Genomic DNA, 24,412 nt, shown 5'->3' on the forward strand with positions numbered 1-24,412 from the left:
TTTTTTTTTTTTTTTTTTTTTTTTTTTTTGATACTGGGGATTTAGGGGCACTTTACCTCTGAGCTACATCCCAATCCATATATATATATATATATATATTTTAGACTAATATTTTTTAATATTAATAATTTTATAGTGACATAACTTACTATGGAAAGTTTGAGTCAGTCTTCTCTAGTGTACAGTGTATTCTTTTGCCTTTATATTTGTGTCTTCCTTTGTTTTAGCACAGTTTTCCTGAATTATATTTTAAAATATTTATTCCATACAGTTGTGTGTCCAAAATGAATTTTCCTTTGCATGCTATATCTGTCATTTTCTCTCTAATCCTAATCTCTCTTTTTTTAAACCTTGCTTTTCTCATTACTGGCCTCTCTTTCCCTTCTTTTATTTTGCAGTATCTGTTTACTACTATCCTTGTCTCTGATTTATCTTACCTCTCTGTTATTCGTTTTTCCCTCTCCTTTTTCCCTTGATGTGCTACTTCTTAATCTCTCTCTGGGGATGAGGTGGGATTCTAAAGCAAGTTTATTTCTGTAGAAAGGGCATGTTTTGTGTTTGTGCACAGGGAAGAGGAAGAGGAAACCTAGGTATTCAGCCTCTTTTTTTCCCCTTCTCAGAACCCAGTCTCTAAGTTTTCAGCAACATCATGCAGTGCTTTAGCATTCTTACTGGGGACCAGAGATGTTAGGATCATGAAGTGTCAGACTGGTCAACAATTGTTTAAAGTCATCCAGGCTTCATGGTGGAGATGGCAGATTTCCAGGTCCAAGAGATGACCTGTTGTTGGTGAGGGGTCCTGATTGAAGTTGAGCAAGAGACCAATCTTGTGCTGGGGCAGCCACAGAAAGACCTGGTGCAGTGTTATATTCTTCGTTAATTGTGTGGCTGCTTTACCCCACACCTGGGCCTGGAGCTCCAAACGTTGCCACAACAGGCTTTGGTTGGTCACTGAATGGCAGAAAAACTTCTTGGTTGTTGAGACTGTTCAGAGGTCACTTACATCAATGGCCTCAGGGGGTGGGATGGAGAAGAAGGTACCCTCAAACAGTGGATAGTTTCTTGTGGGCTCCATGGGCCTGGGACTAGAGTATAGGCTCTGGAGAGATTTAAAAGCAACCCACATGGGGACACATCTCCTCAGCTTTGCTGTCTCTTCTTATATCTGCTCCAGGATAACATTTTCCTGATGTTTTGCTAGAATTGTATATATTCCTGTTATTAGCCTCCTTTTATCTGAAAGTATTTTTGTTTAGATGAGAGCCTAGATTTCTAGTATAGTCTCACAGCCTGCTAGTTGGGTTTATATAATTCTTTGCTTGGAAGAAGACTTCCTGCAAATGCAGTGTGTGTGTGTCTGCTTATTTCTATAGCACTGCCTTTTCAGCTTTCCTTTCCTTTTCCAAAGTAGGTCTGGGTTACTTCTTCTGCCATGCTCTTGACCAGCTTCTATATCTGCGTTTGCCTATGTATGTATGTATGTATGTATGTATCTATCTATCTATCTATCTATCTATCCTTGCACTTCAGGATATGCCTATCATGTCACCTCTTTCAGGATATATATTTAAATTGTCATATTTCTGTTTTTCTGTTTTTTTGTTGTTGCTGGTGGTGGTGGTTTTTTTGTTTGTTTGTTTGTTTGGTTTTCTTTTACGGTGCTGTGGATCAAACTTAGGGCTTCGCACATGCTAGGCAAGTGCAGTACCACTGAGCTATATTCCCAGCTCCCTTTACTGACACTTTCTAAGATCTTTAGGATTCTTTTGTCTTTGATCTCCTTCTGACTACATGCTTTCTTTCTTGGATGCTTTGGGTAGTGCTTTTGTATATTGTGGTCTCTGGATTTTCTCTGGATCTAAGTTTCAGTGAAAATCGGGTTTGTGGAATTTGGTTGTTCGTGGCTTTTGGATGAATTCCAGTAAGTGGGGAAATGTTGACTTATGTAGGATGTTTGTATGAGAAATCCTATTTTACTATTTAAAAATTGCATTCCATATCCTTTGCTCTGAAAATTCTACCTAAATTTTTAAGGCACTAAGAAAGCTATGGAAGATGACCTATGTATTGGGAAATGTAAAGATGAGAATAGCATTAAAGGCATTTAATATTTGTAGACCAGCCAGCCCAGGAAAATAAAGGCTGTGTGAAGGGTTGTAGTTAAAGGGTGAGAACTAAAAGGGTTCGGGAGCTGAACAAAAGATAACCAGTTGATTTTGGACCATAGTTCACTGTCGTTAGTGCTCATTTCTTAAGTTTCTTTCTTGTCTGTCTTTTTTTTTTTCCCCTCCTGTAGGCTACTTTGGTCCTTCCCTTCTCCCTCATTCACTATAGCCATTGTCCATGTTTGGTTGTCAGCAGTTTATTATTCAGCTGTTTTTCATAGGGATCTTAAATATTGCTTAAAAAAAGTTACTGTGAGGGCTGGGGTTGTGGCTCAGCGTAGAGCACTCATCTAGCACGTGTGAAGCACTGGGTTCGATCCTCAGCACCACATAAAAATAAATAAAATAAAGGTATAGTTTCCAACTACAATTTAAAAACAATTTTTTAAAGTTACTGTGAACAAGATTTGTATGTTAATTTTTAGAAATCTGATCCTATCTTTTCTGTAAAAGAAAAAAAAGAACAGCAAGTAATTGATTATATGTTATATATATTGTAATTTATTACTCTAGGTCAACTTTAATTTCAAATTAGACATTTCTGGAGAATATAAACCTTGCAACATACTCTATCATAAACTATTTTGTAGATTTCAGAAAATAATCAGGTGCTAAATATGACTCAGAATAACTTCTACTAAAAGCCAGATCTTGTGTTTGGGACACAAGATAATATGCATTTCTTATTAGGAAGACTTTTCTCTATTATTTATTTTTGTGCATTATAACTTCTCATTATTGTTTGAGATCTTCCTCCAAGGAAGCCTGCAAATAAGTGAAGAGTTTTGTTTGTCAAAATGGTGCCAGTGATACATATTAGTAGTAGTAAGAAGATACACATTTTGAGTAATTTTTCTAATAATGCTAGTTGTTTTATTCCCTACCATGTTTTTCTTCATTTATCCTTAAAGTAGAAAGTAGCATTTTTTTAAAAGAAGGAACTTAGTCTTGTAAAACTCCTTAGAAATAGTCTGAATTTCCTAAGTTTGAGCTCTCAGATATTATGTGATATTGCAAGAAGAATCTAGGAACATAAATAGCAAAACCTTTCTTACCTCCCTCTTTATGTTGTATTTCTATTTCAATTATAATTTATTCTGAATGGAAGACTACAGAGATTCATGTTGTATTAGAGCACTAATCTATTTGTCCTAATTTTGCGTATGGGTGAAACCTCAACTCCTTAACGTAGGTTAGTTATACCACTTATTTGTGGCCCATTTTACTTAGTATTTTTTTCTTTGTATCTATTTTAGATTTTGTGTGTGTGTTTTTCCTTTTCAGATTTATAAATTGATAAGTAAAACAAAATAAGTAAAATGCAACCTTGAAAGAAATGTTATAGGTCTGTCTTCGACCAGAAAGGCCCACTGTCCCTTGTAATACAGAATGTTCCACCAGTTGTCTAACATTTCACATGTGGTAGAAGTGGATGTTGTTATCTTAGAAATGAAATAGGTGTATTGAGAGTTTAAAATTTTCTTATGTTGATGCCAGTTTAACACATAACACATACAGAAAACAAGTTGTAAAAGAATTTTTTAAGTTGTAAAAGAATTACCGCGTGTTAAAAAATATAACTTCTAGGACAGGGGCTCTAGCTCAGTGGCAGATCTCTTGCGTAGCATGTATGAGGCACTTGGTTTGATCCTTAGCACCACACAAAAATAAACATAAAATAAAGGCATGCTGTCCATCTACAACTACCAAAAAAAAAAAAAAATAATAATATATTAACTTCTAGGCCCTGTCTCTGGACATTGTAGCTTAGTTGTTCTGAAGTGAGGCCCAGGAATTAGCATTTTAACAAATATTATAATGCACATCTTCCTGAGCTTGCCCTTTAAGTAAAAACTATACAACTGAATGTTATGTGCAATAAATAAATAAAAGATAGAATTAGTTCTATCTTGTTGAAAAAGAAAAGCTCACATATGAACAAATTCCATATTAAAATCATTTTATGTGACATTGTGATTTTACTCATGAAGAGGTAAGTTTCCTCTTCAGATATTTAGCATTCTAGATTTTAAGATGTAAAAACACTTTTCTTTTATGCTTAATTTTAAAAAGTGGATTTTTTTCTTTTCTTTCTTTTTTTTTTTTTTTAAGAAGGAAGATTAGTCTTATATATCTTTGCGTTCCATACCTTTTCTAGTACCTTGAGTCTAAGAAATGGCAGGTTAGTTGTGTCAAAGTCTAGTTCCATTCAGGTTTTACAAAATTTTTTGTGTTACTTGATAATTAAAAATATACATCAAGGCATATGAAATATTTCTTTCTGTACTCTCGAAATAGATGTGAAATGAATAATTTTGGACCAAGCAACAAATTATTATTAAATAGTTCCACCTGAACAGATAAATTGCAAAGGAATGGTTATTAAATCTATAGCCAAGTCCTGTTTAAGGGTTTTCATTTCTTTTTGAAAAAATTTTTTTTGTTTATTAAGACAATAAGTGTTTGTCATTTGAGTTTTTTAGAATATGTATGTGCACCACAAATTTTTGGTGACTATTTTTCCAGATGTATTAACAAGCAGAGTTTTACATAGCCTGACCTTACTTGTAACCACAGAATAATTTTTTTGCTTTTTTTTTTTTTTTTTTAAATAAGGCTTCTAATTTTTTTCTCTTTCAGTATTGTTGTCCAGACATGATAAATAACTTTTTGGGACTGGCTAAAACAGAATTTTCAAATACAGCAAATACAAATAAGACTATTGATTCAGAGAAAGGAAAATTGATCATGTTAGTTAATGACTTTTATTATGGAAAACATGAAGGAGATGCCCAGGAAGAACAGAAGACTCACACAACCTTTAAATGCTTCAGTTGCTTGAAAATTCTAAAAAATAATATTAGGTATGTAAATACTTATTTTTATTTCTATTTGAAAATTGAAATGCTACAAATATAAATGTTGTATCTTTAGGTTACATTTTCCTATGCTATTCTAGATAAACAATTTTAATACTTTCTACTATAGACAAAGGCAGACTTTTTTTTTGTTTGTTGTTGAAAAGCTTTTGTCATTTCTTGTATTTTAGAATTTGACAACAGGATCTACTTATTTGTATTTCTTTCACATTTCTTAAGATGTACAAAGTTTATTTTAACTTAAAAGAAAAAAATAAGTTCATTTTGTTTTAGCAGTGAATCTTTTAGGTAGTTTACATTTTATTTTTCTTCAGTTATAGGAGAAAGCACTTCAAAAGTGTCCAGTTTTGAACTTCTTTATGCTAATCTTAATGCTCAAAGCTTTCAATTCATATTAAGAACATTTACCTAGTGGGAAAAGTGATCTATTTTGGGGGATGGGGTTACTGGGGATTGAATTCAGGGACACTCAACCACTGAGCCACATCCCCAGCCCTATTTTGTATTTTATTTAGAAATAGTGTCTCACTGAGTTGCTTAACACCTCGCTTTTGCTGAGCCTGGCTCTGAACTCGAGGTCCTCCTGCCTCAGCCTCCCAAGCCCCTAGGATGATAGGCACGTGCCACTAAGCCCAGCCAAAAGCAATGTGTTTTAAAGATATACCATTTCTAGGAGATGTGTCTGCTTTGATTTTATAATTTGACACCTTTAACAATTAGAGATTTCATTTACAATGAAATTTTGAAGAGGTGTACACAAATGTTTTAAATTTTAGAAACTTACTTTGGAAATTTTGCATTATATGACATACTGTAAAGATATCTTGTGTAAGTGAGTAACAAGAACAAAATAACAAGATTTATTGAGTGATATTTTTCACTGATTATATGGCATGACATTTATAGTATATAAGGTTATTTTATACCATTTCATTATAAAAATTTTCAAATACTCATCAAAAATTTAAGTCTTATTGGACACTTCTACACTTACAACTTTTATTTTATTCTTAATATTTTACTGTACTTGCTTTATCATATTTTTCTTCCTTCAGACTATCTGACTTTTAAATTAATTTCAAAGTAAGTTGCAGATATCAGTGTACTTAGACAAGATATGTGTGTGTTTGTGTGTACAAACATACATATATATGTGTATATTCCATTTACTCTTTATAACTATCACCTGTAGCATTTTTAAGCACGTACTTTCACGTCTGGGCCCAGCATTTATTTGTTTTCTTGTCTTCTATGATATGCTCCTATAATAATCATTAATGGTTGCTTTATGGTAGAACTTTTCCCAAGTTCTTTCCCATATCTTATATCATATGAATTTTCTCATTGCTTTACCTCCTTTGTGACACTGTTAACTGCCATTAAGAGCTAGTGGTCCCCATTCTTTAACAAAGGGGAAGTTGTGCTTTGACATATAACACTGAAACAGTACTATAATAGAACTCTACCACCTATTTACATATTTTTACCAATTTAATAATAAAATATGTCAGAAATCATGTTAATAGATGCAATGAGGGCTGGGGTTGTGGCTCAGCGGTAGAGTGCTCGCCTAGCACCTGTGAGGCCCTGGGTTCCGTCCTCAGCACCACATACAAATAAATAAATAAATAAAATGTATTGTGTCCAACTACAACTAAAAAATATATATTTAAAAAAATAGGTGCAGTGATAACGCATGGAAGTGTGATTCACTGATTTAAGCTCCTTGTTCAAATTAAATATGACACATATCACAAATTATTTTAGCAACAAGTTTTTTTTTTTGGTTTTTTTTTTAAGATTAGCCATTTCCATTTCATATCAAACATGAAAATGGGAAATTCCTTTTTTCAGGAATTATTTCAGGAGACATAGGTCTATATTATCAGAATATTTAGAAATTTTCAGCAGGCTCCGTTTGATAACATCCAGTGATTAAGCATTTAAAATATATTGGTTATCTGATAAATGTAACCTTAAAGTAAAGTACCTCATAACCAAAATTAAGTGTATTATGTAACATTGCTTTGAATTTTTCCAGTAAAGCTGGGAAGGCAAATTATTTTTCAAGGATGGTAAGAAACATACAGCTCAAGATTTCTACTCTGTTCTGTTATTATCATACTGTGATATTAGTATTTTACCCCTTACTTATCAATGAAAACAGGTATATTTCATTCTGTGAACATGATTCCAAGAAGTTTGCCCTTTTTGTTTGCCCATTTCCATCTGTTCATTTGAAAAATATGAACTCCAGATTGGGCTTAACTGATTAAAGGATTCTTTATATAAATATACTTAAGTGCTTACGATTTTGAGCTAAAAGATATTGGCTTTGCATATGTAAATACTTAACCAAGACTGGATTTTTTTGGTAGGTGTTGTAGAGCTTGTGTTAAAACCAAAGAAGAAAGATATTTTAAGGTGTATCATAACTTGCTGTAAAGAGTAGTGTGGTAGAGGTGTAAAAAAAGAGATATATGTTATAATCTTCTTTTTTTTTTTTTTTTAAAGAGAGAGAGTGAGAGACAGAGAGAGTGTAAAGAGAGAATTTTTAAAATATTTATTTATTTATTTATTTTAGTTATCGGCGGGCACAACATCTTTGTTTGTATGTGGTTCTGAGGATCGAACCCGGGCCGCACGCATGCCAGGCGAGCGCGCTACCGCTTGAGCCACATCCCCAGCCCCTGTTATAATCTTCTTGATGATTGTTATCCAGATTGATGACATTATCATCAATGTTAATAGTTGCAAGATTATTTCTTTTAGGGCTTCAAAATGAGTAATTGTAAATAGCTGACCAGTCCAAAAATTGTTGTTTTGATTGAATAACTTTTATTTTCAAATTCAGCAAAAAGCTTCAGTAAGCTCTTCTAAATAAATATTCTCATTTATACTACACTCTCTGCTGTTGAAGGTCATAGTTCCTTTTCATAAGGAGCCTTTTAGGGAAGCTGAAATAGCAGAATGAAAAACTGAAAAATGGACCTTTCTTATAAAAGGCACAGTCTGCAAGTTAAAATGAACAGTATGTGCTAACCAGTAAGCCAGTATCATTTAAAAAAAATTCTTGTAATTGTAGGCATTAAAATTGCTATTACATGCATTTAGAAACCAAGACACAAGTAAAAATACCAGTAATTTGTCTTTTAAGCAGCTGGAATCTATTATATGTCTTCACAGTCTTAAAAGATTTCTCTCATGACTCTAGCTGCTTTTGGTGGTAGGGTTTCCTTTCTTTCAGTGTTTTATTTTAAACTAAAAATTGTATTTAAGGTATAGAAAACAAGCCTGCTCTTTTACCTTAAATTTTTAAAAATAATCTGAAGTAATGATTGAGTTAGAAAATGAGTGATATTTTGATTATTTTGAAATAAATTTGAAAAAATTTACTGAGCCACATAGAAAAGGCAATATTTAAAATATACTCTTTTCTAGAGGACTTTTAAGACATTTTGGATTTTGAGTAATACTTGGTATTTTTTAAGATTAAGACTCAGAGACTTATTGGTGAGATTTTGTTTTTAAATCTGAATTTTTGCACCTGTTGACAATCATTTATAGGTTTATGAACCACATGAAACATCATTTGGAACTTGAGAAGCAGAGCAGTGAAAGCTGGGAAAACCACACCACCTGCCAGCACTGCTACCGTCAGTTTCCCACACCATTTCAGCTGCAGTGTCACATTGAAAGTACACATACGCCCCATGAATTTTCTAGTAAGTTACAGTTCCATTTAAATGTTGAATATTATTGAATTTGAAGATAGAAACTCTGAGAAAACCTGAGTAACTCTGTAAGAAAAATAAGAAATAGACTCTGGAATTTGGGGGCAAAATGGAAAAATTAAAAAAATTAACTTTTAGAAATTTTGAAATAAAATTCGTTATTAAAATTAAAGTCCCTCTGGCAAGTAATTCATTATAGTAATTGCCTTGGCATAATCTGGGCATTACATGTTGGGGATTCAGAAGCCTCAAATCATATATATCAAATGCGAAATCAGTGTTCTTCATTTAAACTTTAAGTAACTATGGTTGTAGTTAAAATCAGATTTTGAAGCTAAGTAGCTTGAGTTTAAATACCAGATCCTCCTTTTGTTATAGCTATAAGAATTGAGACATGAACTCTTGAAAAATGAGGATAATAGAAATGCCTTCCTCATATGCTGTTATAGGAATCAAGTGAGTTAATTTAGGTGAAGTGTTTAGGAATGTGCTTGACAACCAGTTAACAAACTGTATGATTGATCACTGCTGCTGCTGCTGCTGCTACTACCACTATTTATATAAATTTGTAAAATAATTTTTTATATCTTAAAATGTAATACCTTTTCCCCCCTCTCACTTTTAGCCATTTGTAAAATCTGTGAATTATCATTTGAAACAGAACATGTTCTTTTACAACATATGAAGGATAATCATAAACCCGGTGAAATGCCATATATCTGCCAGGTACATACACCTTTTTATTGTGTTCTTTTAAGTGGTGTGTTTGTTGTAACTACAAGATTTAAGCCCATTAAACCAGAGGTCAATACATTTTTTTCAGGAAATATTTCAGGTTTTGATGGTTTACTGTCATTGTTGGAAACAAGCAACTCTGCCATAGTAGTACAAGGGCATGTTCCAATAAAATTTTATATATAGACATTGAAATTTGATTCCATAAAACTTTCATGTGTCATAAAATATATCAGTGTTTTATTCTTTAATCATTTAGGTAAATTGGTTACCAAAATTAAAGTCCCTCTTATAAATAATTTATTAGTGGAAGGCATAACTCATTCATTATATGATGGGTAGGCAGTGGGCTGCATTTGGCCCACAGACTGTTGCTTGCTTACATCTGTGGTAGTCAAAGAAGAGCCCAGCTAGACATACAGATGGACATGTCTTACCATATAGGGAAGAATGTAGGTGTATACAAGGGAAATTTGAAATGCTGTTAGTTATAAAGAACCCTAGCAAATGTTTTGTGACCAGTATTTTTCCAGAATTTGAAGGAATAGGAAGACAAAAAAATAAAAGATTAATTGCCACTACCTTAGTGTGGGGTCCATTTACAGTCTAAAGAAGAGTGCTGTTTTTGTAGCAGAAAAAGCACTTTATAGGACAGGAGGTGCCAAAACTTGAAAATTTCAGTCAAGGTAGTGATAAATGAACAATCTGCTAAAAAGCACACAACCTAGTTATGTTTTGAGAAGAATTCTTTAATTTTGAAAGATAATTTCTGGGTTTTTTTTTTTTTTTTTTGGTGCTTCTGTTAGTGGAATTTTTGGGTGTATAGGCATCAGCAAGAGTAGTAGTACACAGTGTTCTTCTAAACAAATGATCCATAATTTGCTTTGTAATTGCACATCAGTTATAAATTTTTGAATCAAACAAAACCTTCTTTCTATTTCTAGGTTTGCAATTATAGATCATCATCATTTTCTGATGTGGAAACTCACTTTAGAACATCCCATGAAAACACCAAGAACTTGCTGTGTCCTTTTTGCCTCAAAGTTATTAAAATTGCAACACCTTATATGCATCATTATATGAAACATCAGGTGAGATTTTCTAATTCCTGTTTGTTCATATTATCTTAATGAAAAAACAGGTTAAGTCTTGAAACACTGATTAATTTTATTCTGCAAAGGAAGCAGAGTTGTTCCAAATAACCCAATTAAATTTATAATTTATGTTGAATTATTTGTGAAACTTCCAGTTCTTTCCTTACCTCCTTTCCAGTGATGGTGTAGACCATAAATAAAGACCATAAATAAAGTTGTGAAAAATGACTAGAAATAGGCAACCAAGGATTGAGCGGGGGGAAAAAAAGAGAGAAGGTGAGTGAAATAAGCAAGTGGCAGATAGTTAGGTCCTAAGAGTAGATCTGGGAATGATTTTGAAGGAGTTTTCAAGAAGCAGGATGGGGGGAATATTATTTTGAACTAAGAAAAAAAAGATTGTGGACACATAACCTTGTTTTCCTATTCCTTTTCAAACTTTATTTCCACTTTCTAAAGCTCTGATATTATGAGAAAATGTGTTGTCATTGACCTAGGTTCGTCCTTCACAGCTACAAGGCAAAGGAAGCTGTTGATGGGTTGATTCTGCCAGAGAACTGTGTTTAGATCCTAACTTCTTTCCTGGATTACTTCTGCCAGTTCTGCTATGTAATTTTTGGAACTCAGCATTAGTGCTTGGAATTCTGATGTTATGCTTATTGTTTTTTTTTTTTTTCCTGAAGCAATTAAATTATCCCTGTTTGTGCTAAAAATGTTGATACAACAGTGTTTTTGTCAAAATCAGAACCTAATGGATTTATTGCACCTGATCATATAATCAGGTTTTTCCAACTCATTAAGCATTTCCGTATTATGAATTAAACTGGCACACCAATTTATTCACCATTGGTACTCACCTTGCTATGAGATGCAGTTGTTAGATAATCATGAAATCAGGTAGTAATTTTTAATTGGGAAAGATGATAAAAGTAGCATTTCCAAATGAATTTGGGATCGCCGGTGTTGTGACTGGGATACCACTCATCCTTGAGAAGTTCTGGAAAGATCTTTTATTTGATGGTCCCCCAACAATATTCCAACAGGTGTTAATAGGGGTTCTCCCAGTATTGTCACTGGTAAATAAATTTGGTAAATGCCTGGATTTAAAAAATTAAACAGTTTTGTTTGTCTGTTTTTTAAAACAGGACTTCTCAGAGCTTTTAATATGCTAATGGACATTGTAAATCTCCAAGCAAAAGATATAGTATGTATCATTTCCCAAACTTATTTGACCACTGAACACTTTATTTGAACATACTTATTAACATTTCTTGATAAAGAGTTTGGGAAACATTGTCCTTGGTACTCTGTATTTCATCTTTAGCCTTTAATTTTAAAAGGGAGAGTAAGGTATAAACTATTTTATTTTGAGGCTTTTTAATGTAACTTTCCCCAGATGCTTTACTAAGCTCTACATTGAGTTATAGACATGAAAATAATGATAAGATGTGTGGAGCCAGTGTGTGGGGTGTACAATGTATTCTATTTATTTTTTGTGGTATAGGGCATTGAATGCAGGACTTTGCACATGCTGAGCATGTGCTACTAAGTTGTGTCACCAGCCTAGGCTATGTTATTTAAAATCAAACCTTCATGCCTGGAGCCATCTTGACTTGCCATGGGTTCCTAACTTTTTAAAATTTTTGTTTGGGTGTGCCTGGGAAGTAGATAGCCAGCAGTAAAGATAGGGCAATCTATTAGTAAGAAAGAAGGATCATCAGGCATCCTCCAATGTATTTGTAATTTGTATACTTATTTATGAAAGACTGGGAAACCTTCACTGAGTAGAATTATAAACTTTTAACAGATGACAGTATAATATCAGGTAATAAAAATTGTTGATTCTGTGCCTCATTTTATTATGTTGAAGACCTCACTTGTAATTGTTTCTTTAAAAGATTATATTGTTATGTCGTGAGTAATTCTAGAGCAAACAACCCAGTTTATATGACTTTTATGAAATAATTTAAGAATTTCTGATATATTAAAAAAGCTTATTAGATAAAACAATAAGCAGTTAACATATAGTAATCACCATATGATATCAGGGTACTTAATCCTCACAACCTATATATGTTTTATAAATGAGGAAACAGGGTTTTAGTGAAAGTAACTTGCCTAATGTTGCATTGTCTCATAAAAGGCAAAGACAGAACATGATTTTAGAGCACTAGTTTTTACTGCTGTCATGGAGTTGGATTTTACATTGGCATTAGATCTAAAGGTAGAAATTACATATAGTAAGATTTTACCCTTAAATCCCTCAAGACTCTCAAAAAATTCAGTACAGTTATTTTCCTATACTCTGAGTAGATCATTATATCTTTGATTGAACATTGTTGTTATTAAAAACTGTGATACTGTATCTTCATCACCCTTAGCACATTAAAATGCATATGTATATAACATCAGAGATGTGTAAGACTTGAGTCTACCTCAGGGAATTATAGATTGATGTTTTCTGTCTCAGATTTTGGATAAATGTGCATTGAATGAAGCAGCAGTCATTTTGAACTAGTTAAATTGTAACTGCCACTCATATATTTTTCTGCATTAGTCTCTTGCTTTCTGCTTCACTATTTATTCATCCAACAAATATTTATTTAGGATGCCTTACTGTATATCAGGAACTGTTTTAGGTATTATATAGCAGTGTGATTTAATTGGTACTGTAATGGAGAAAGATAATAAATTTGTGTGAATGTGTGTTTGTATATGCTGGTGATAAGTATTGTGGGTAGGAAATAAATGTGGAAAATAAGGAGTGCCAAGCACTGGGGAGGAGGGTTTGCTCTTTTATATACAGCATGGGCATCAAAGGGCCTCTTCAAAGGAAATTAAGAAGTAAGCCATGTGGGAGAGGTAACATTATGTAGGCAATGAAGTGAGTATAAACCAGAGTTACTAATAAGATTGGCAAGGAGGCCATTGAAGCTGGAGCAGAGGTAACTAACAGAAGGATGAATTTGTAGGAGATAAGGTTGTAGCAATAGAACGCAGGCCAATTTGTGTGGACCCAGAGTCAGGACTTTGGAAAGCTCCTGGAAGGTTTTAAGTGAGAGACCTAGCATATTTCAAGAATTACCAACAACCATGGAGAGAATAGATCACAGGGCAGAAAAAGACATGAAAGGAAGATAGAAGTTTTTTTGTTTTTTTTTAAACCATAGTCTGGGTGACTTGCCCCAGTATGGTAGCAGTGGTTGGAGGTAATGACAAATAGGAATGTTATCAGTAGTCTTGAAAGTGAAGTTGGCAGGTTTTATTAAGGTGTTAAATAGAGAGGGGGGGGGCAGGAGGGGACACTGAGTTTTTTGTCTTAAGCATTTATAAGAATGGAGTTTTAATATTCTAAGCTATGGAGAAAATTGAGCAAGGAACAGATTTAGGATGGTAGGAGAGGGATATAGGAAACCTAGAGTTTAGTTTTGTCCATGTTGATTTGAGAAGCATATAAGATGTCAAGTAATGTTGCCAAATAAGCATTTGGGTAGGTGGTATTTAAAATCATGAAGCTGGATGAGGTAACCTAGTAAGTGATTCTAGTAAAGAGTTCTGGGAAATGAATTCTAGTGAACTTTTGTTCTGTCCTGTTGTTCTGGTATCTGTTTCTTGGCCAAGTTTTTCTCTCTTTTTTCCTCCTCTCTTTGAATACTTTATAAGTGAATTTGTGTTAAGTTGCTTATATCTATGATATAAGATAGTGCACCACACTGCTAGTCTTAAGATACATCTAAAATTATTCTAACATGTTGTTCTTACATATTGCTTTGGACATTGTGAAGAACTATTTTCTATTTTTTAAAAGTTTAATTGACATATAACAATTGTACATATTTGTTGGAAATAGAGTTATAATTCAATACATGTTTACAATGTATAAGTTCAAATTAAGGTAATTAGCATTTCCCTCAAACATTTTTATCATTTGTGTTGGGAACATTCACATAACTCTCTTCTAGCTCTTTATAATAATATATAAATTATTATAAACATAGTCACCCTGCCATGCTGTTGGACACTAGAACTTATTCTTCCTATCGAAGTGTTTTGTTTTCCAGTGTCTGATCTCCCTCATCCCTATCCCTGCACCCTTCCTAGCCTCTAGTGACCACTTTATATACTTCCGTGAGATCAGCTTTTTTATCTTGAATGTATGAGTGAGAACATATGATTTTTGCGGGGGGAGGGTACTGGGAATTGAACCCAAGTATACTTCACCACTGAGCTATATCCCCAGCCCTTTTCATTTTTTGAGACAGGGTCTTGCTGAGTAGCTGAGGCTGGTCTCAAACTTGAAATTCTCTTGCCTTAACCTCCCAAATTCTGGGAATACAGGAATGAGCATTACACCCAGTTGAACATGTGATATTTGTATTTCTATGTCTGGCTTTTTTTTTTTTTTTTTAATGAAATGTTTGCTGTGTGCTAGTAACTTTGCTAGATACTTCTCTGTACATTACCTCAGAGAAGTATTACCTTAAATTTTATGAAGAGTTGGTTGTATTTAAAGGGAAATAGTGATGTGTCTGGCAGAGATACAGCTTTGAAGAAGATATTTTGCATGTGTTATTCTAAATTTCTATATATATAAGCATGTGTATATGAAATATATTTTTTATATTATTGAGAATAAATGTGTAAAGATTTCAGTTGATATTATACAGTAGGAAGAACACTGGATCAGGGAGTCTAGTATTGTTATTATCTAGCTATGGGAGAGGGACTTAGATTTCTCTTGGGTTCTATTTCCCATCTGTAGAATGTGATAGGACCAGGATATTAGGAGGAACTCAGGGAGTTTTCAACTGAAACATAGGTTGTGATCAGTTATATTTTATGCCTCCGTATCTATGTTGTCCAGTGTAGTAGTCACTGGCCACAATTACCTGTGTAAATTAATTAAATAAAATTTAAAAAATTTAGCTCCTCACTTTCATTTGCCACATTTCAAGTGCTCAGTAACCATTATATGGCTAGTAATTACCATGTTGAACAGCAAAGCTCTAGAGCATTTCGTTATTGCAGAAAGTTTTAATGGACAACATTGCTTTATATAACCATTTTTGTAACTTAACCTTTGAAATGTCTAGTTAGATTTACTTGAGTTTAGAGGATATAATTTACTTTACCAACTTGTCAAATGATTGAAAATAGCAAAATTTTAAAATAATTTTGACATTTTCTAAAATTAAAACATGTTTTAGCTCATTTTCATAGTATCATGTTTTTAAATAATTTAAGTTTATAATTAAAAGCTTTCATACATTTGGTGTAACTTCTATTTGAACCTGTTAATAGAACTTTTATGTTTGACTCTATATAGTAACAAATACATTTGATAGTAATATAAGTTTTAAAAAATGAAATTATATTTTGGTACTATTTATGATAAGAAATAGTAGACTTTCATTAAAATTAAGTTAGAGTAGTTCCAGGACACAGAATTTTGTGGTTACAAAAGTTATTTTTCCTTTTTTCTGTTTCTCAATAGAAAAAAGGAATACATCGTTGTACAAAATGCAGACTGCAATTTTTGACATGCAAGGAGAAAATGGATCATAAGACACAGCATCATCGAACATTTATAAAACCTAAACAACTAGAAGGATTGCCTCCTGGAACAAAAGTGAGTTCAAATATGTTATATTTTAACATTTTGTATAATAAAAATTAGCTCTAACCTGGTTTTATCTATTAAATATGACTTTTTAAAAATGACTTCAGATTTTTATTGCCTAATTTTAGATTTCATTGTTTTTATGCTTAGAAAGGAAAGCTTTAACCATTGAGTTCAGTGGCGGGTACTATGTTGAAATGGCATTCCTTCATTAAAAGTGTACCTAGTTTAACTGTTCCTTGGGTCAGGGGGTTGTTTCAATATTATATAGGCTATTTTTGAACTATTCCAGTTGGCAATGTATATGTCAGTTTTAGCAGCTAAACTCTAAGAGGCTTGATATCAGGAATCTTATTTTATTTATCTTTGTATCCCCAGTGTCTGGCATAGTGCCTTGAATGCCATAGGTTCTCAGATGTTTGTTGAAATTGTTATCATTTAGTCTACTCTCAGAGAAGCAAGTACTGCTGCTGGACAGCATTGTATTTTAAGTGAGCAAACACATGTCTGACTGCATACTGATGATTGTAATTTGCTTTTCCCTTTTTGCCTTATATACATCTGTTTTCTCTAACTTCTTTACATACAGTCAGCTCTTGAATATTTGCTCCAGTGGAGGGAAACAGAGGCATGGATAATCCAAAGTGAAATAACCCCCAAAACATTTATATTTGGCTTTGGGTACTTACGTTTGAATGTGGGTATGTCTGGTACTTGAATTAAATAAAATAATATAAAGCCATGCTCTGAAGACTTAGAGCAAGAGAAGCTATCCAGCATTCTTCCCTGCAAACCATTCATTTCATGCTGGAACTAGACATGCAGAACACTAATGTAAGCAGTGCAGTCCTCTCTCATTTTTCCCCTTAATAATAATAATAATAATAATATTAATGATAATGATACTAAATGTTGTTATGACATCTTAGAATGAGGCTTTCAGTGTACTTTTCATACATTGTATTATTTAATCCATACAATCATTCAGTGAGTAGAAAAGGCAAATGGTGCCCTGTATTTTAGATATGAAGAAGTTTAAAGAGGATATCTTATTTACTCAAGATTACATGGCTTGGAAGGCATAATGCGAGATTCAACCTCAGTTCTTTTGATTCCTGACCTAGTACTTTTGTATAATACCTAAGCACATGTTTCATAGGACTTCATCATAGTCTGTTCCTCACATGCATGAGGAGAGTATAGTCAAGTGATCAATGAGAATGTTGGTAGGCAATTGACCTTTCCATTGTCAACTAACAGATATGATTGAATATTTTCTATTTTGAACACTAAATGATAGATTTTTGTGTTAGTTCCCTTTAAGAGAAGTCTCAATATTAAATTCTTCACACAATGCAAAAAGTTGACTTAACTCTTTCTTATAACATTTTATAAGCATAAATCCAGGGTAATGAGCCCCCGAAAAGGAGAGGTCACATTTACTATAGATCTATTTGTTTTGTAGTTATGAAAGGGTGATATCAGTAGGCCTCTCTAGAGTTATTTTTCAAGCTTTGTGAAACTTAGACCTATATATGAATTTTTTTTTAAAATTATGTCACAGCATAAAAATAGCTATGGAATGTGCTCTTTTGATAGTCATATAATTTTTATTAACTCCTAATTACTCATTAATAACTGTATTTACACATAACTCATTTTACATTAAGTGAATAAATATCAAATTTAACTTTATTTAATTGTTTTGAACATTTGGAGTAAATAAGACTAAATACAATTGTAGTTTATGTGTACTCTTTCAAAATACTTGATGTTTAATGTTTTTTGTACAGTGATATTTTAATAGTAATATAGTGATTTTTTTTTTTGAAGTAAATATATTCTGCATTCTTGTAGGTTACTATTCGAGCTTCAGTTGGACCTCTTCAGTCAGGATCTTCACCTACACCTTCCATTAATGCAAGCACTTCTACCCTTCAGCTCTCACCTCCAAGGACTAAAAATATAACTGCTAAAAATCCCACAAAATCGAATACAAGTAAACCTAATACAACCAAATCCAATGCAAGTAAACCTAATGGAAATAAGCCTAATGGAAGTAAATCTAAATACAAATCAAAAATCTCTAATATGCAAAAGAAACAAAGCACATTGGCTAATAGCAATAAAAAAATCAAAGTTAATACTGCATTGAGGAACTTAAGGTGATGTTTTATTCCTAATATACAATACCAATTTAAATTTAAGTATAAAAACATTATACTTTAGTTAATTAGAATAGTAATATGGCTCTTACTTATCACTTTTGTTTTAAAATATATTTATACCATTTTCTTTGTGTCTCCATAAGGTGTCGTCGGGGCATTCACAAGTGCATTGAGTGCTGTTCTGAAATAAAAGATTTTGCAAACCATTTTCCTACATATGTCCACTGTAGCTTTTGCAGATACAATACTAGCTGTAGTAAAGCCTATGTAAATCATATGATGAGGTAAGAAGAGTTAAACCTGTAAATTGACAACTAAAATTATAGGACAGGAAGTTTTTGTTTTGAAGCAAAGTTATCCCTATTAGAAACTAGTTTTTCTCCTCAAAGAGCCAAAAGGACCTAGCAGTAAGGAACTTCTAAGATACTATCTGATGTTATTTTCCAACATAGTAACTCAAGTAATTACTGGTCTTAAATTGTAAGAACGGTTAATTAAACTAATAAAATTAGGATAGGTTTGTTGGGGAAATAATTATTCTGTTTTTTATTTTTCCCTATAGGTATTTAAAAATGGTGATTTTCAAATAAAACTTTAAGTGTTTTAAGCTTATTTAGCATACAAATAAATGTCCTCATTAGGAATATCCTCTTCAAATTAGTCACTTTGAGAGAAGCTGTAGTTTTGTGATGAAATCCAGTGATTACTGCTTCTGCTCATAGAGGAATAGCTGTACCTAAATTTATTGATAGTTGAAACTATTAACCTTTTATTCAACTAGTAGCTGTAGCTTTTTAATTAATAGCTAACATTATTGGAGGATTTTCAGTGATGTTAGGAACTTCATTGAATCTGGTTTTCTTTCTATGGTCCTTCATCTGTCAGGCCATCTATACATACATTTGTTCAGTGAAAGGGAGAGACTATTCTGGTTATGATGCCACTGTTTGGAATTCTTTTTCATTAATTCATTTAATTTATGTTGTTTGAGTACCTATCATTTACACTATGCTAAGAAACCCCTTCAGAACCCACATTACTTTCATTTGTATTTCTTTAATAGAAGAATATTTTATTCTATCAGGATGGATTTTTATCTTTAAAAATAGTTCTTCCATTATAAATGTGATATACTGCTTATTCATAGTGAGTTTGTTCCATTTAAATAAATATTAGAATTAATGTATAACTGAGTTTCTTGGAGATCATGACATAACCTCTGTTTTACTTTCTTATCATTATCAGATACTGCTTTTCCAGAATTCTCCTACCTTTCATGGTAACTTTAGCCCTTCTCTCTCAGTTTTTCTGCCTTGATGATTGGCCTACCTCCTGGTGTCTTGGCTTCTTTAGTGCCAGCACTTCACACCAGCTTTTAAGTTTTGGGTCCTCTTCATTTTTAGTCTCATCCTATATACTCTTCATTCCTTCTGAATTCTTATTACTCCATGATGTTCAGAGTTTTGACTCTTTTTGCCAGTCTAGCAGCATTCATTTAACTTTAGAGTCATCGTGGTCCTCTGTTTCGAATCCTGTCATCGTGGTCCTCTGTTTCGAATTCTTTGTCCTCTACATTTTTATGCATGCTCACCTAGCATAAAAGCCAGTTTAAGATTTCAGCCTCTTCCCCTTTCCATCTTTATGTATGCTCAGTTCTAGAATACAAGAGTTTATTTATTCATTCTGACTTATAATCTTTAACTTTGATTAAGACCTATCTCTTTATTTTTCTTTTTAAAGACCTCCTTATTTTTACCTAAGTGTTTGTTTAATCCTTTTTTCAGTACCCTAAAGATTTTATTTTCATCTTTTAGTTGTTAACCCAACTTATTAATTGCTTGATTGAAGGTCATCTTTTTCATTTTTCCTAAAAGCTAGCTCTTTTCAACTCCACATATTTTTCTTCATCCAGATATTAATCTCAGAAATTAAGCTTGTCCCATTTCTCCATAGCCAATTCTATCTCTTATCTCCTTCAATTCATCATAACCTAATTCAGTTAACTTGTATCTTCATCCCTATCTCACTATTGGACTTCTTCTGCTTATAAACACTTTCAGGGTTTTGTTTCTTTAATTTTAGGATGAAGGAGCTATGTCCTTCCTGCGTATTTTCTTTATTTCTTGTCTGCCTTTTTCCAGCAACGTTTTTCAAAATGTTTGTTGCCAGCTTAATTGTGACTCATTTCTTTACCCTTTTGAGTATCATCCCTACCTATCAACTAACACTGCCCCTTTAAAGATTATTGTGTCATGTACTTATCACCACACTTTTCCTCTTTTTTCATTCTTTACTCCTTAACTTTATTTTTAACGTTGTTGCCACTCACTTTTGAAACGTTTCTCTTTAGTCTCTATTAAGCTGTTAATACCATTTTTCTTCTTTTTAGGTAACACCTCTTTCATTGCCTGTCTCCAACTGTTTATAGTCCCTTTCTTAGTAATTTTAGTACTTGCACTTTCAGCTTTCAACTTGAAATCTTAGAATTTCAATCTTTTGTTTTTATGATATCCAAATATGTGTTTCTAATTATTTTGTAGATGCTTTTACCCTAGACCCACTGGCATCTCAATAGAACAACAACAACAACAACAAAAAAAAAAAAAAAAACGCCAAATATTATTATCTGTCTCAGATTCACATTACTACCATCCTAACTTTTTAAGTTCCATCTCTTTCAGGGCACCATTTTGTGTGAATGTTTAGCTCCAGCTAGAAATAATTTACTGTTCCAAGTTTCTGAAACTCAAGAAGTTCTTTTGATTCACTGTGCATCATGGCTTCCTGAGACTGCCTCCCAACCACTGCAGTATCTGATACTCCTATTGCTCTAAACCAGGCCCCATCATCTTTTCCCCTAGTATACTTCTGGGTGGAATGCTAATCTCTTATTCTGTTCAAAACACAAAGCTACCTAAGGATGTCTTTTATTTTGCCCTTAATTTCTAAAGGATCAAATTGGAAAGTATTTTGTGTTTCTTAAACTAAGGTTCATTCTGGCCTTCCTTTTCCCATTTATCATAGGTTTCCTTCCTGTCCTGAAGAACTTCCAAATCCATTATATCTCCAACCATTTGCAGTTGGCTCAAGACATTCTTCTTACCCTTTTCCAAACCACCCAAACCTACATTTCATTGTCATCACATATACTCCTTATTCATTGTTAGCTCCTTTCTCCTTTTTTTTTGTTTTGTTTTTTCTTCATTGATACTGTCATTTCCCTTTGCCTTCTCACTGAGTAGCACACCCTTATTTCTACTTACTGCAGATACTTGATCTAGGTTTGAAGTTTTTATGAAGGGAAGCTTCATTTCTCCAAAAGATGTGTACATTCAGTTCTTACCCTATACCATACCAACTCTGTAGCCTTTCAAGTAGTCTTTTTCTTTCTGGTCTCATACCTGCCCAGTCTCTTCTATAAAGAGAGACTCTGATCCTCATAAGTTGGCTAATCTTTTCTAAAGTATTTTTCTTCCCATACTTATTTTATATAGTAGTTTTTTCTTATTCTTTATTAGTCCCCATGACACCCTGTCCTTCCCTCCCAGTTAATCTTTCAAATGTCTGGTCAATTCTTTTGAATTGTGTACCATTCATCTGATCTGCCTTTCATTTTATTTGTGTATGTAGAATCTCCTTGAGAAGTGATCTTTGTATTTATCATATCACTTACTACATTATAAACTATAAATGATAGTTATTATTTATAATTAGAAGAGGCCCCAAACATAATCTCAAAGAAGAGATTAAAAAATCTTGAAGCTGTTGAAACATCTTTAAAGTCAGACTCTTTAAAGGAAACAGATCATTAACTTCATAATTATAAATTATTTTTTAAAAATAGTATTATTGGGGTCAGTTATTTAAATTATTGTACTTTGCTAATAGCTTGTAAGTGGTAATAAAAATCACCTGAGAAAGTGAAAATTAACTACTATATAATATTACTGTTATTCCTTAAAAAGATATATGAGACAACTTTTTCTTCTACATGTAAGAGAATTAAGTTAATGGACATTACTAATATCTCTTTTTAATAGTATTTATATCACCCAGATTCATTTTCACAAATACTGATTATTACATACTAGGAAGGTACAGTTTGTGTTTTAGTCAAAAGACCTGACAAGAATAATTAGAGAAGGAAAAGTTTATTTTGGAGCTCATAGTTTTAGAGGTTTCCGTCTGTATATGGTTGACTCCATGGGCCTGGGCCTGAGATGAGGCAGAATATCATGGTGGAAGCAAATGGTGGAGGAAAGCAACTGGGAACATGGCATCAGGAAGGAGAGGCAGAGCACTCTCATGATCACAAAATATATATCCAAAGACGAGCCTCCAGTCACACCCTACCTGCCTACAGTTACCACCCTGTTAATCCCTATCTGGGATCATTGCACTGATTATGTTAAGGCTCTCATAACCTAATTGAGTCATCTCTAAACTTTCTTGCATTGTCTCACACATGAGCTTTGGGAGGCATATGAAACCATAACAGTTTTCTAGAAAGTGTGATAGGCAGGTAGTATTGGGGGTCAAGTCCTTGCTGTTAATTTTTGCTAATTAGTAGGAGAAATATGTTTACCTAGGTTAATGTGATAAGCAGATGACTATGAGAGCACAGAGAAGGTAAGAATAAATTCTTTAAATAAGAAGTAGAGAAGACTTTCTATAAATGACATTTCTCTTAGGCCTTGAAGAATGATGTTAAACGTTTCCAAGTAAAAAGAAAGCTGTTGTAATGATTTGTTCTTGTACACAGAATTCTGTGTCACTGTTGATTTTTATCTTGCATTAATTTATGAATATATATTCATTCCACATTTATTTATTAGCATTTATTCTGTGTCAGACCATCTTCTTCTCTTTCACTCAACCATGAATTATAGGGCAGGCAACTTACCACTCTAGTTATTATATCATCATTCTACAGTTTAGTGTCTTAAATAGTATCAATATTGTTGGATGTTAAGAAAGTCATTCCTTTTGTGTTTCTCAGAAAGTTAAGTTGTTTCTTACATGGAATCAAGATTATTAAGGAAAATATGGTCAAAGAGGGATTTTGTCCTCAATTTCCTTGAGGTATAATTTATACCTAATAAAATTTACCTATTTATGAAGAACAATTCAATGAGCTTTTGGTAATTATAGTCATGCAGTTGGGTAGCAGGTTTTTTAGACCTACGTCTTAACACTGTATTTTTACTGTATTGAATAAAAGTCTTAGCCTTTTCTGTTTTCTTAGGTGTATTTCTGTATTGCTATCAACTTTGTGGAAATAGGGAAGAAAGGTAGCTTTTTCCTCCTTTTTATTTGTGAGTTGTGATTCACTTTTCCATTCTTACATTACACAAAATTGCAGTTGTAGAAGTTATGTAGTAAATACAGATGAGTCAAAGAGGCAGTATAAATGCTTTTTTTTTTTTTTTTCCAAAGATAGGGGAACTCTAAATCATAACTGGATTCAGACAACTAAAAATTTAATTAGGAACATTTGTAGATATTTGGTTCAAGTTATAGATAGATGTGGAAGCCATCAAAAAGACCCTAAAATATAATTTTTCTCTCCCCTTATCAAAGAATAAATAAAAACAGTATACTTATTTGAAGAGAAAAAACTTTAAAATGTCATTAAAAAAATAACTTATTTTGAACTGAGCCTGGCGGTACACACTTGTAATCCCAGTGACTTAGGAGGTTGAGGCTAGAGGATTCCAAGTTGGAGGCCAGCTCATCAATTTAGAGAGACCTAGTCTAAAAATAAAAAGGGCTGGAGGTATATTTCACTGGTAGAGCACGCTGGGGTTCAATCCCCAGTAAACCTGCCTCCTAGTCTTGGACTCATTCCTCTAAGGAAACAATTATTTATATATTTTTTTGCACACAATTTCAGGGCTTCCCAACCCCCTGATCTCTCTAAAAACTTTATTTTTGTGATAATATCTTAAATTCATAAATCTCCAAATAATAGTTACCCCAGCTTGAAGAAATGATATTTGAAATCTTCTGAGGCTGTTTTC

General features: G+C 32.9%; 1 protein-coding gene and 1 pseudogene across 7 annotated transcripts in view; one reads left to right on the forward strand and one right to left on the reverse strand.

Moving 5' to 3' along the window:
- The window catches only part of Znf280d (zinc finger protein 280D), a 95,005-nt gene that overhangs the window by 33,597 nt on the left and 36,996 nt on the right, over positions 1-24,412 (forward strand). For 6 of the 7 annotated variants that reach the window (XR_007343865.1, XM_048793209.1, XM_015480619.2 and 3 more), the window contains 7 exons: positions 4,806-5,029; positions 8,612-8,769; positions 9,404-9,504; positions 10,458-10,604; positions 16,099-16,233; positions 18,082-18,389; positions 18,536-18,676. Coding sequence is in view for 6 of the 7 variants with exons in the window: in XM_048793209.1 (XP_048649166.1) it covers positions 4,806-5,029; positions 8,612-8,769; positions 9,404-9,504; positions 10,458-10,604; positions 16,099-16,233; positions 18,082-18,389; positions 18,536-18,676 (1,214 nt within the window). In the remaining variant the exon portion in view is untranslated. The remainder of the gene's footprint in view (positions 1-4,805; positions 5,030-8,611; positions 8,770-9,403; positions 9,505-10,457; positions 10,605-16,098; positions 16,234-18,081; positions 18,390-18,535; positions 18,677-24,412) is intronic. The other variant, XM_048793210.1, reaches the window with a different exon arrangement.
- On the reverse strand, positions 43-1,091 carry LOC125613332 (annotated as a pseudogene).

Source organism: Marmota marmota, unplaced genomic scaffold (assembly GCF_001458135.2).
Source record: "Marmota marmota marmota unplaced genomic scaffold, marMar, whole genome shotgun sequence".
NCBI lineage: Eukaryota > Metazoa > Chordata > Mammalia > Rodentia > Sciuridae > Marmota > Marmota marmota.